This window comes from Daphnia pulicaria, chromosome 5, assembly GCF_021234035.1.
Source record: "Daphnia pulicaria isolate SC F1-1A chromosome 5, SC_F0-13Bv2, whole genome shotgun sequence".
Classification (NCBI taxonomy): Eukaryota; Metazoa; Arthropoda; class Branchiopoda; order Diplostraca; family Daphniidae; genus Daphnia; species Daphnia pulicaria.
This window is the reverse complement of record NC_060917.1, coordinates 4,568,045-4,581,728: the sequence shown is the minus strand read 5'-3', so window position 1 is coordinate 4,581,728 and position 13,684 is coordinate 4,568,045. Positions and strand designations below refer to the sequence as shown.

At 42.9% G+C, this 13,684-nt stretch overlaps 2 protein-coding genes across 3 annotated transcripts; one reads left to right on the top strand and one right to left on the bottom strand.

Annotated features, from left to right (window-relative positions):
* Nucleotides 1-51: 51 nt before the first annotated feature.
* LOC124341117 (angio-associated migratory cell protein-like) lies at nucleotides 52-3,072 on the top strand. 2 transcript variants are annotated; one of them, XM_046794054.1, is made up of 8 exons: nucleotides 52-111; nucleotides 1,012-1,050; nucleotides 1,293-1,537; nucleotides 1,611-1,870; nucleotides 1,938-2,082; nucleotides 2,142-2,341; nucleotides 2,405-2,739; nucleotides 2,807-3,072. In XM_046794054.1, exons 3-8 carry the CDS (start codon nucleotides 1,294-1,296, stop codon nucleotides 2,877-2,879), a joined length of 1,257 nt encoding a protein of 418 aa, XP_046650010.1. In that variant the 5' UTR covers nucleotides 52-111; nucleotides 1,012-1,050; nucleotide 1,293; the 3' UTR covers nucleotides 2,880-3,072. The 2 variants fall into 2 exon arrangements, with proteins under 2 accessions (XP_046650010.1, XP_046650008.1); XM_046794052.1 differs by lacking the exon at nucleotides 52-111 and having other exon boundaries at nucleotides 946-1,050.
* Nucleotides 3,073-3,151: 79 nt separating this feature from the next.
* Nucleotides 3,152-12,925, bottom strand: LOC124341231 (serotriflin-like). Its single transcript, XM_046794239.1, has 5 exons — nucleotides 11,133-12,925; nucleotides 6,152-6,288; nucleotides 5,475-5,620; nucleotides 4,400-4,648; nucleotides 3,152-4,312 (listed from the first exon to the last, which is right to left on the bottom strand). The coding sequence occupies exons 1-5, from the start codon at nucleotides 11,248-11,250 to the stop codon at nucleotides 4,045-4,047; spliced, it is 918 nt and encodes a 305-aa protein (XP_046650195.1). The 5' UTR covers nucleotides 11,251-12,925; the 3' UTR covers nucleotides 3,152-4,044.
* Nucleotides 12,926-13,684: the final 759 nt, after the last annotated feature.

The window sequence follows — 13,684 nt, the reverse complement described above, 5'->3', positions numbered from 1 at the left end:
ACGTTATGTAATGTTAAATTAAAAAAAAATTCCTCTCTTTTTCAATACAAATGTATTTGAAGTTCTGTACGACGTTGGTAGAGGAATTGTTGTGCACTGATATATTGAATGGTATGTTCTTTAGCTCGTTTGTATTTCTATTGATTATACGTTCATTGGTGTAGATATCAACTGGAAACTAGGATAGAATTTCATGCCTACCAGGAAATCCTGTTTCTTTGGGAAAAAAAAGGCGTTGCTTGAGAAGTGCATTTACATTGATTTTTTTCTCTCTTCGTTCTTTCGACATTTTTTCTAGCGAAGAATGTAATGTGACGTTTCTTATGACTTATCTGACCCTTTTAGTCTTGCATTCCGAAATATAATCAGGTGTTAGAATCAACTCGTAATCTATCCACATTTTCTAAACGCAGGAAGAAGTAAGGCAGTAGGGTTGACACAAATCGTGAAATGAATTCTTATGAAATCTGATAAAGGAGGACGAAACTATTCATTTAAAATTTAAAATAAGGAGTTTTCTCTTCTAAAAAATATATTTTGACAGTTTACTGTTGCCTTACGTTGTTGTTTTTATTAATTTACGACAAATAATGTTCTCTAATCCTAGAAAAGTCATAATAACCATGAAATTCTACGAAGACTTTTAAAACAAACAATATAAAACGAACAGTTTACCAACGATTTGTATGCTGTCGAGAATTCAAGACGGAAGTCTAACAATACTAAAATTTAAAAAAATAGTTTATCAGTTTTTTTTTTAAATTGTTTATGTCGTTCAACGTTTTAAGCGTGATTTTTAAATCAGTCTGACTAAGTCGCGTCTTGAAGAGAAATCTATGTCCCTAGTTCAAGGTTACACCATTCACTAAGAACTAACAAACAAATATTTTTTGAATTAATTTTTTTTTTATTTACTTTTTAATGTCTCTCGATTCTAAATTGAAATATTTGATATGGCAACCTGCATCCTGCTGACATTCGTATTCTGTGCTTTCATTCGTCTGCTCCTAGCACGTGCTTGGAATATTTCGTCAACATCGTCAATATCAGGTCAGCTAAAAGCATTTTTTAAAAATGTGTATTTCCATCGTTCAGTCATGACATATTGGCATTATTATCTAAAAATATTTTTCAAGTCTTGCAAGATATTTGCATTTGATAGAAATACAAATATTCACTGTTGTACTAACATTATGGGTAAAAATTTTAAGTTGCTGGGATGTGGGATAGCAATAAATTTTAAATTTTCTACAGATATACTGTAATGCTGTAAATTTTTGTATTTTGAGCAGCATGGGTGAAACCAATACCCCTCCTGTTTCTCCACGTGATCAAGAGCCCAATGATTCTGATGAAGAAATTGTTGGAAACCAGAACGAAGATGAAGACTTTGAAGTGATTGAAGTCTATGAAGAAGATATTGAAAATGAAGAGGGAGCAGAAGGTGAGGATGGTGAAAATGAAGCAGAAGGTGAAGATGGAATGGAAGAACTAGACATACCCGATGATGCTTTATTAACATTTAAGCAACATACTGGTAAGTTCTTGTTGATGCTGATCAATACCATGCAAGTAACTACAATTTTCTCAAATATTTTAATCTTCCACAGGTTCAGTGTTTTGTTGTTCTTTCGAACCCAAGGAAAGTAAACTAGTTGTGTCAGGTGGAGAGGACGACAAAGCATATGTGTGGAATATCACAGATGGTCAGGTTCTTTTTGAATGTACAAATCATCAAGACTCTGTCACCTGTGCACTTTTTAGTCATGACGGTTGCTACGTCGCCACAGCTGATATGGCTGGTTTAATCCAAGTTTGGAAGGTGGCAACCAAATCTGTCGTTTGGACATTTGAAACAGGAGATTTAACTGTAAAACTTATTTGAAAAACAAACAAGCAATATGAATGTTGATTATCATTTTTTTTTTTTTTTCTAGTGGATAGATTGGCACCCAGCATCCCATATATTATTTGCTGGTACCGACGCAGGGGACACTTGGATGTGGAAAATTCCGTCTGGAGATTGTAAAACTTTACCCGGTCATGGAGAGAGGAACGAATGTGGCAAAATTCTTCCAGATGGTATTACTGAAGATAAAGAATCTATTGGTTTGATTTTGAATTGTAATTTATTAAAACAGGTAGGCGAATAGCTGTTGGCTACGTTGACGGTTCGGTAAAAGTGTTTGATTTGAAAACGCTGGCTGTTCTCCAGCACTCAAATGGAGGACAAACTCACACGAATGGTGTTTCCTCGATCGATTGTCATCGCGACAATAACTTGATTGTCTCCGGATCTTTTGATTCTACAGCCAAACTATACAACAGTCAAACTGGCAAAGTATTTATTAACGCCATTTTCTCATAAATTATCAAATCCTTAATAAATATTTGCCTTTTACAGCTTTTGTGCACCTTGTCCTGCGTGGGCGTTGGTGGTTCTGAGGATCAGAGCTCAGTCGAAGCAGTTTCGTTTTGTCCTGAAACGTCCGTGAACCTCGTCGTCACAGGCACGCTGAGCGGGAAAATCAGTTGTTGGGACATACCAACTCAAATCGAAAGGCAGTCGTACGATCAGTCAGCAGGAGTCGTGAAGCTCGTGTGGCATCCCAAACACACGCATCTACTCTTCTCGGCTGGTCTGGACGGCGTGGTCCGTTTGATTGACTCTAGAAGTGGTACCCTAGTGCGCGAGTACAGAGGCCACACGGCCGACCTATTAGACATTTCCGTCTCCTTGTAAGTATTACTAGAGTTAAATGTTGTAACTTATTTCCCGAATTTTAAAATATTATTTCCTTTGCAGCGATGGTTACCATCTGGTTACGTCGTCGGACGACCAAACTTGTCGAGTATTTGAAGTGAACGTTGACCATTGAGAGTTGTGTGCCTTTGAACCATCGCCAACTGCTTCCTCATCCATCGTGACCGAAGATTCTCGGTTTGACAGTTATTCACCCGTACTCTTTTGGTATCCAAGTTTGTTTGTTTGTTTTTTCAATCTCTCGGCTTGTTATGTAATTATCGAAAGAAAAGACTGAAGAGGAAGAAATCCATCTCAATTGAAAAATTCCTGCCGTCTCCAGTCCACCAAGTCTTTCTCTTTTGCTTGGAGGGTTTTTCTCAGCCAAGACAGGTAGTAGTAGTAGTATACCAGTGGCCAATAGGCCGAATCGACCAGTGTATTTATATCGCAGCCTGATACACTGGCTTTAAAAAATGGGGGTGACGACGACAGAGATGGATGAAGAGACTTGCGAAACGTATTGTAGACAAGATATGGATTAAGACATATGGGTTGTGGATGTAACAGGAGGAGGAGCATATATAGTGCTGAGAGAGGAGCTGGTTTTGGAGCAGTTGTCTTGGAGAGCGGAAAGGATTGCAGAGTCAAAAGCCAACGGTTAATGAGTGATTCCAAAAATTGATGTCATTTTACGTGAGAGGGAATTACAGGCGAACAATACCACAGCGTTTATCGTATATATATAATATGTATAAATAACATGGAGACATAAGGTACACGTGTGTATAGTCAAATCACAAACGGACTGTCTGCACTTCGCATACCAAATCGATTCGACCTCGGGGGGAGTCCTGCGATGGCCCAATTTCTGTTTTGTCTAGAGCCGTTTCGTTGGCAGGAGACTTTTTTCGTGTTCAACTGGGCACGCGCGCGCGACGATTCACATCCAAATGTACGTGTCACACTTTCAGTCTTAGTTTTTCTTCATTTTTTTTGCTTCAGTTTGCTCTACAAATTTGAATGATGGCCACTTGCACGGCCATACCCGTGGGGTCTAATCTCTTTAACAGCCTCGTACAAAGAAGAGCAGCTCCAGAAATTAGATAATATCAATCCGGGGGCAGTGAGAATTGAGAGGAAAAGGCGCAATTGTATCGTCGCATTATTCTTCGTCAACTTTTAAAATAGTTATAATAGTTTTTAATTTTGTATTTGTTCATCATTTCATTTTTGTTTGTCTTCTTCTTCTTCTTTCTACTCAGTGGGTTGATTTTCTCGTCCTTGGAACTAATTGCGTCTTACGCTTTGATGCGTCCGAGCTGCGTGTAGATTTTACCGGTGCACTCACAAGTGGCCCGACAGTGTTTTTTCCTGTCGAGTCCTTCTTTGGAATTGTTGTGGCAGAGCCACTGATTCCACGTGGTGTTGAGCTCACGACAATTGACCCACAAATCGGCGTACGAACAGGAATTGGTGCAGAGCTTGCGCAGTTTGCACGAGCCTTTGCAGCGGCCGCACGACGGACCCTTCTTGTAAGGACGGCCCAGACGTTCCATGTAGTTGCCTCTGTCGGATAAACGAGAGTCCCAATCAATTGTCAGTTAAATCAATGGGTTGGCCCAGATGGAAAACAATTAGAAAAACGAAACTTACATGGGGCAATAATTGCAGACGTAGTTGTAAAAGTATTTCGGATGTTTGATGGCCGATCGTCCGCCGGAGCGCTTAGTCGCCCTGGAGCGTTTGTCGGGTCGGTACGGACATTTGGTGAATCCGCATCCGACTTTGTGAGTCGCCGCCCACACCATTTGCGTGTAGTGGCCGACCTCGAAGAGATTGTTCTGCGGCGAGCCGTACGTAAAGTTGTGCTTTTCCAGGAACCACGTTTTGGTGGCAAACATCCTAATTTCCCAAAATATTTTCTCCACATCAATCATTTCGACTTTTCGATAAAAAAAAATGATAAAATTTTTTCTGCGTTGCAAATCTATTTTTGTCAATATCTAATAATTTATCGTATTATCCGATTTTATTAACTCAATCATTTTTATTGAATATTTTTTTTAAGACAAATTCAGTGAAAACTCGACAATAAAAAATTTTAGTCTATTTCCGATTCAATTTTCGCAATCTGGCAAATGCAAAACTCAGATTGCAGACTAGAATTTGGCGAAAACATGAACCCTGAACCGTCTGTGTTTATTTTATTTGAAAATTTGAAAATGTGAGAAAATACTGGAAATCTTAGATAAAACCTACTAGAAAATAGTTTGTGCACTACACAACAGATATTCTACCATTCTGACAGGTAAGTTTTTCTTAATTTTTTAAACCTGAGTGTGAATTATTTTGTCGTGTAAAAAGCTGGTAGAGGCAGGCACAGACATAGCTTTCTTTCTTGTCAGAGGCCAAGCTGAGGCCACCATGGCCGAATTAGAAGAAAAAATTGAGAAAATCATTTAAGGCATGAGTTGTTTTCTTGTCCAGCATCATCAATGTGAACAAGTCACTTGGTGGTTATCGTTGGTGAAGCAAACACTCAGCACTACATACAGGTTTTTTGAATACATTGAGGACTAGGAATATATTTATCGAGTACTTGGATACAAGATAAAACTGAATAATCAACTAAAATATTATCCAGTTGATTATCTTGTTTAAGGCAAAAAACTAAATTTTTATTTCGTGAATTAAAAGGAAAAATTGAATTCACAATGCCATTACTCACCATGGAACTTGATGAGTGGATACGAAAATGTTTTGCCCGCAAGATCCAAAGTCATCGACCCATCGTCCGGTGACATTGTCGTGGATCAGAAATTGGCACTGGTCCGCCCAGCGCTGCGCGTCTCTGGCGGCTTCGGCATGCCAAGTCTGTTCGCCCCGGCCCGGTTTGTGTGTGTGTGTGTTGCAACAATTCAGGTCCCGTCGTTGGTGTACGCCGCCACGCCATTCAGCCATTTGTGAAACACGCCAAAGTGATCAAAGAAAACAAAAATAAGAACACGGTCCGATTGTTAGTTGATCTTTTATGCGTCGCACCCATCCATTCATGCTGCAGCGCAGGTGTCTGTATGTATACCCCCACCGGCGAGCAAATAAGAAAATGAAAACCTTGAAAATTTTCTTTTTTATTTTCTTTTCCAGCCAGACAAATTGACTTGACCCAGGGTCTGTCGCAAGGAGAAAAAACTTGTTTTCGTTCTTGTTTTTCTTCTATTCTTTTTCCTTGTTCCAATCGAAATCAAATCAGAAATGAATCAAAAGCCACCCCAAAATGGCGAGTCATTGAGGCGTGCGAATCAATGATGCTGATCATTGTTGACTCGTTTTGCTGGACGTTGAAAAATAGCGAGACTAGACGATTTGCGGTCGGGAAAGAAAAAAAAAAGAAATGTGTCTTACCATGGCCAGCATGTCAGCGGCGGGAGGATGGACTCGTGATCGGAAGAAATTGTGATACATCACGATCTTCTTCTGTGTACTTTGGTGTACGGGGTTCAGCATTTTCACTGGCACTTTGTCTCCAAAGAATTTCGGCCCTGTAACGGGACGAAAGTATCAAGTCATCCGCCATTCACATTTGCATAATACACGTAATAATAATGCAACAAATGGTTGGTTGGTTGGGTGGAGAGAGAAAAATGAGGTTCGTTCAAGTCAATAAAAAAAAGAAGAAAAAAAGGTATTCGTGCAGTCGACACAATTCACTCTTGTGTACATGGCTCCCGCGTACGTGAGAAATGTTTTATCAGTTTTCTTTCTTTCTTTCTCTCTTTTCCATTGTTCTTTTTCTTGTGTTGGTGGTAGTAGTTGTGACTGATTGCGGGGATCGATAGCCAAGACAACAAACCTGTTCTTTTTTCTTTAACCAGAATATTTTAACTACAGCTGCTTGATATTTTCTAATTTGTTTGGTCTTTATTTTGTGATTTTTCTTGTTTTCGCTGTCGACAACTTTTTTGGGACGATAAGACTTTTGGTTGTTTATTTTTCATTCTCCTGCATGCTCGTGTTCAGTTGGGAAAACTTACAAAACGTGTGGCACGAAGAGTGCTTGTTACGCTCTTTTAAGGTGACCCAGGACAGGTGTTTTTGTTTGTTTTCCAGTGAAAAATGGCTGAAAGAAAGTCGTTCTCTTGTGTCCATTCAAGGATTATCCAGTTGATATTTCGTCGATTGACGCTGGTGGCCATCCACACACACACACAACACCTTATTATTATTTGGTTTCTTTTCTATTTGATTGCGGGTCAGCAGCTGATGTGTGTTTTTGCGCTCGTTTCGAATCGACGCGTGTGTGTTTGCGTTTCTGTCCTTTTTTTCACGCTCGACTCGACTCGACACGACGAGGAGGAGAATGTGTTGGCGAGGCGAAAAAACACACGACCAGCAGTTCACTCATGTTGATACAAGTTGGGCTAATTAATACGTACGAGACTGGCTCTCCCTTGAGGGACGGAAATAAAGCCAAACGCGCAGTTTTAAAAACAGGCCGAAGAAATAGAAGACGGACGGCAGGCAGGCAGAGTGTGTGACCAGTGGCAAACAAAACTGCAAAAGTCTCTCTCTCTCTCTCTCTCTTGAGCTAAGAGATCCTCCCTCGTTATTGACCCAATTGGATGGGCCATGGAAGGTGGCCAAGTTGTGACAAACGAGCTCACACGACACACGGACACTCCATGTGGGTTCCTCCTCCTCCCAGTCCAGTCCAGTCCGGCTGCTGCTGCTGTATGTGTCCCGTCCTTTTCTCGTTTCGCCATATTTTGTTTTATTATTTTGTATTTTTTTTTATTTTCTCCCGCGCCAGACTGAACTGATCTCGACCGCGTGAATCACGAGGCATTACCATCGTCTCCTTTCTCACCCGGGAATGGACTGGACTTGGCCGCCTTGACAGCAGCAGCAGCCAGCCGCTATAGCCGAAATGTCTGGTTGTCATGGTTACCCGGCGTGCACAGTATTTATCCCGCGACTATTCCCCCTCCCCCCCAAAATCAAAATGGCAACGATAGTGCACACATTGTAATCCAGCAATAAATCCATACATGTCGGGAAAAGAAGAATATCAAGCGGACAGACTGTTGGGTTCCGCTTCTTGTTTTCGCTTTGGGTCAGTGACGAGTGCAGCAAACGAGCGCACTCGGATTTTCATTCCCAGTCAAGTCACTGGGCTAATTGCGTAAGTGTGTAGAGAGAGAGAGAGAGAGAAATGATTGGAAAAGCGGGGCCCTCCACTAATGTGGGACAAGTTCGTGAGCGATGTTGTAACAACAACAAACACAAGCGCGGCGCAAGTGTGCTGTCCATCACAAACCATCTAACCCACTGATGCAATGCGTATGTGTGTGTGTGTATTGCCGTAACCTTCATCATCTTTTCGCTCACGTCCGACACCTTTTTTTTTCATTTCTTTTCTTCGGGAGAAATTTCTGATTCTATTTTCTTTAGGCTCTTTTTGAGGTGATGATTGCGTGACCGGCACCTCTGCTGCACACTAGTCTCTCCCGATAGATGTGTGTGTCTATGCTATTTATTATAAATAGGTCATCGTCAATCTCTCAGTGTGGTCGCTCCACTTATTTTCTCTCTCTCTCTTTCTCGCCTTGCGTCACTCTGGTCCGGCAACACGCGACCTTATACACGCCGGTTGCGCGGAATCCCGCAGTTGCGAATTGAGGTGGCGGGTAGGAATTCGGGACCACCCGACTTGTTCTCTCTCTCTCATTCTCTCTCGCCCAGCACACACACACACACACACGTACACGCCCCTCGCCGTTCAGGTCTGTCGGATATGAAATGATGCGACAGGGCAGAGAGATGGTCCGGCGATGGATCGAGTCCAGGAATGCGACGTCAAATCACCACGGGACGACGGCGGGACACGCCTGTCCTGTCCTCCTCCTGCTGCTGCCCGTATTTTTGGTGGTCCAGCACTCTCTCTTTCTTTCGATTCGCAAAGTTGGTAGAGACATAAATCATTTAAACAACTCCTCCCAAAGGCAAAGAAGTTAAATGAAATTTATTTGCAATTCTTTTTCTTTTCCTCGTGGTGGTCTCTGCGAGCGATTAGTTTTATTTCTTTTAACTTTTGTTCGTTCGTGAATTTAAAAAAAAAAAAAAAACTAAAAGCAAAAGGAAACAAAACATTTTTCGCTAACCGGGACGTGAGCCAATCTAAACCTGACCCAGTTTCGTTATCTCACAGACGTTTAGTAGACCAGCGAAAATAAAAATGGCAAAAATGAAAACAAGAATCTACATTGAACCGAAATTGCATCTCTTTTTTTCTCTTTTAAGACGGGCGGTTCTTTTTTTTATTATTCGCCCGGCAAAATGTGGTGTGTGTGTGTGTGAGTCTATCCATAGAAAACTGATATCAAGGTCGTCGCGGCTGACCTGCGAATCTAAAATTCGCCGTCCCGAATTTTTCATAGAAGCGAAACGCGCCATCATTTGAATGACTGGACTTGGGTCACACAATTTCACGCCACCGGACCGTTTTGACCCAGTGACGTTGGCTGCTGCTGCTGCTGCTGACTCTGACGTTGCGAATCTTTCCAGATGACTCTGGAAATTCTCTTTTGGAAGAGAAATAAAAGGCGACTGGTCGTCTAGTTTTTTCTGTCGTTGCGTTGCGTGCAGCAGCAGCAGACGAAAGTCCAGACACGGGCCGATTTCCAAGTCATCCGGTTCGATTTCTACCAAGTTTTCGCCCGCTCCACAAAAGCCGCAGTGACACATGAGACGGACCCATTCCTTGGTGGTGGTGGTGGTGGACCAGACACGGTGCGTGTAAATATAGTCCGTGAAAAAAAAAGGGGGGGGGGGGGAGGAGGGAGGGAGGTCTATCCCGCTGGGGTGTCGTTTCGGATGGAATTAGCAGCTAACGAGACAGTTGAGAAAAGAGCAAAAGTTGTTTGGCGAAATCAGAAAATGAAAAGGAAAGAGGGCCACCTTTTTTTTGGTTGTTGTTGTTGTGGTGGTTACTTTGTTGTTGTTGTTGTTGTCTTGTGACGTTATTGGGCAACAGGGCCGGCAGCTGGGTGCCAGACGAAGGGCTCGAAATGAGAATCGCATGACCTAACCGACTACTAGCCCCTTCACTTGAAAGAGAAATGGCCCAAAAACGAAGAAGAACTTCTTCTTCTTCTTTCTATTCCTGCGCGTTTTGTCTCAGTTGAAAGAGGAAAAAACAGAAAGGCGCGAAATTAAAATATCGGCGACTCTCTCTCTCTCTCCTGGGAAGTCGGAACGAACAGCGCACCGTGTTCTATTTCAGTGTGTGTTGGGCCCGCGAACCGCTTGTTACGCCATCACAGTAGCCACACGGCGCGCGTGCAAAAATAACAAAATTTCCATCAGCGTAAAGTTGAAATTCGAGTGATTCAGAAGCTCCCCCAAAAAATAAATTAAAATGTGGAAAAAACGAGTCACAACTGCCATCAGTTAGTGGCGATCTCCAAAAAAAAAAGTAAAAAAGAAAAAAAAAATTGCCGAGGTAAAAACGACTCCCGTTACAAAACACACCTTTACATATTCCTCTCTGTATACCGTGATGACCGCGCTCAAAATGGGCGGAGTACACCACAACAAAAAAGAAAATTCTGGCGCGCGCTCAGCGTACGGTAAATTTTCTTTTTAAATTTTAGAGAGAAAGTATTTCAAGTGAATCGACCTTATAGATTATTATTGGAATGGCTATTCGATATCCAAACGTCGCCAAATGATGTAATAGTCGCCGTGCATTACATTTTTGTTTTTCGTTTTGTTTTGTTTTGAACGACGTTCTATCTATCTATTTATCTTCTTCGGCTGGATCTCCTCCCGCTGTTGCTGCTGCTGTCTTTTTTTTCTTGAAAGAGGGCCGGCAAGAGATTTACGACGGCGGGAATGTATGCGCCACACGGGCGAAAGTTATCGCGGGAGGATAGGCGAAAGGGGGACGGACAACTAGCGGTACTTTCAAACTTGCACTCTCGTATAGTACGTGGCATCTTTAGACTTTCTGGCTCCCGCTGCTGCTGCTGCTGCTGGACACACACGTCTCAATACATAAACACAGAGGCCAGACAGACGGACAGACAGTCGAAATATATATAATCACAAGGTACGTGAATTGTTGATGAAGGGAAACGCGCGCAAAAAGGAGAGTTGTTTTTTTTTTTTTGGCTGGGCGAAAAAAAAACAGAAAAGAAAATATTGAAAAAAAATTGTATAATTCGTGAAACGGGAGCCAAGCGGGACAAGTCTAGTAGGCGGTAGCGGCGGAATAAATCAACTAAGAGGAACGAGTGGGTTTTCGCATCTCGAAGAAAATGTCAGACGGAGTAGAGACACACGTGCGTGAAAAAAAAGATAAAGATGAAATCAAATGAAAACTTACGGCGGTCGTTGCGCCAAGCGCTGGCCGAGTGTAGGGTCGACAGGGAGACGAGGAAGATGGCGACGTAGGCGGCCGTCCGGCACGTCACTTTATCCGTCGTCGTCGTCATCATCATCATCAAGATTCTTTCTCTTCTTCTTCTTTTTCTCGGCGCGGTTTAGAAAGAAACGATGGCCGTCGTTAAAAGTTCATGACTTGTTCTTTCGTTTGGCGTCGTCGTCGGGTTGCGCCTCAAGTGGACGGGCAGCAGCGGCGGTGGAGAACCGGTCCACCATCCGAAGTCGACATCGAGTTGTGATGCCAATGGAAACGTGCCGTGTCAAACTGCTGCAAATCTTTTTTTTCTCTTTCTGATTTTTTCGCACTCGCACAGACAAATGAAAACCACACGACGGCGACGGGCACACGAAACACGAAAAAATGGGTGCGGTTTCAACAGGCGGACGAGGCCAGTCAAAGTTTGCGATGCACCGGCTCACGTAGTCCGCCGATGACCATAGAACCGAACGACTAGAAAATGGAGCCAAAGACTAAAACAACTATGGGCCTATTATTATTAATGCGGGATAGCGTCGGCTATTGGCGTCGGTCGTCGAACCTTGGCGTGAAACGAATCAAATGATTTTGGGGAGGGGATAGTTTTCTTCTTAATTTTTGGGTTTTTTGGTTCACGATCAAACCAGTTCGTTGATTGAGTCCAACACCGGGGCGGGAGCCCAACACACTTTGATCTTTTTTCTTTTTCTCGTCGAGTTTTGTTTCACGACACCCAAAATGAACCAAAAAATAAAAAAATAAAAATAAAATACAAATTCGAATGAATGGACAAGGTGGGGTGTTTGGGGGGAATGATTATGTAATGAAACCAAAAAAAAAAAACACACACACCGTACAACGTGAGTAAAAAGAGAAAATTGTTCGTCTCTCGAGTTGAACGGAATGGAAAAATTTGTTTAAAAAAAATGAAATGATGGAAAAATCAAATCGTTGGGGGTTGAAACGAAAACGAAAAGGAAATCCGCGTGTTTTTCGGTTGGGCTCTCTGCGGTCACGAGAGAACTTTGGCAACTGATGGGCCAAGAGCTTTAGCGCGCCGTTTAAAAAGCCCTTGCTGCCTCTCACTCTCTCTCTGCGTGAGTGTGTGTGTGTGTCGGTGTGTGTGTGTGCTGGGTCTCTCCCTTTCTCACTACACTCCTCCCCTTGCCTCCCTTCGTTGGGGCTGTCTCCCGGCCCCAGACCCGGCGACGGCACTCGGCTGCTCACGTTCGTCCATCCCGTTGAGCTTCTTCTTCTTCTTCTGAACCACCTCTCCTCTCTCTCTCTCTATCTATGTACACTTGGAACGTCATCAGCCCCCCTCTTTTTTTTGCAACACCCCCCCCCCCCCCCATCCCAAGCTCATCCTGGGCAAGTTGCTCCTGGTTGCACATCACACAGCCTCCTAATATCATCCAGTTGGCAATCAAAAGGAACAATGCCATCTCGTGGCCGAACAAACATCGGGAGCCATTTTTGAAACTCGATGAAATATTACTGTATTTCCTATACAAGACTATGATACCGGCGGAGTAGATTCCCCACGAAATTTGGCCAAGAATTTGATTCGGCGAGTTATTTATAAAACGTATGTTATTACATAGTCTTCATTTGATTGACTTCTTTTTCTGCCGGGTCTTCTTTTGGTTTATTTTGAATTTCATTCCGTCCGAAATCCAATTTGAATCCCTGCGTGATTATTAGAGATATATAAATAAATACGTCTATGTAATAATAATAATATCTATTTCTTTTTGTTTTCTTGACGATTGGGCAGATTGCCATGACCTCGAAAGTTGCTTATGAGACACACACACACACACAGTCAATGTCTTGTATTGGATAAAGGCAGAAAAGCAAAATAGAAGAAAGAAAGAAAGAAAAACGCGACGTGGTCCCGCACGTTCTCGCCCCGTTTGGCCGAGGTGGCAAGTCCTTTGATGGGTGGCCCCGGCTCTGCTGTGGCCGCCGTGAGACGCGCTCCAGCAGCTACTAAATAACCCGACAGTATATTAAGCGCGTTGTCTTCTTCTTCTTCTTTTTGGGTCCAGCACAGTACGAGAGAGCAGAGGAAAGGGGGGTATGAATCAGCCGATGGTCGCCAAAAGAATTGAACGAACCCGATAACCTGTTGGCCGTCTCCCGCATCGCATCTTCTCAGAGGGAGGATCCCCTCAACTGTCCAAACTTCTTTTTCTTTCTTTTTCCAATTGTCGTCCACAGCAGCCATTCACATGCCTCACTCCGAAAATCTCCTTTCGATTCGGGACCACACAATCCGGCCCATAAAAAGAGCCTGGACCCAACCCCGGAACAAATGCGTGTGAGCGCGTATTCAAAAAATATCTAGGCCAAAAGATGCCGATTCATTCCGGCCGCTAGATTGTGTAGCTAGTATAGGCCTACATGCGCCAACGACGGCCACTATATCGTGGATATGATATACATCTTTGGGCTCTCTTGTTGCTCAGACTTTGTCCAGCTTATTCAGCAGCAACTGAAGAAGAGAGAGAAAA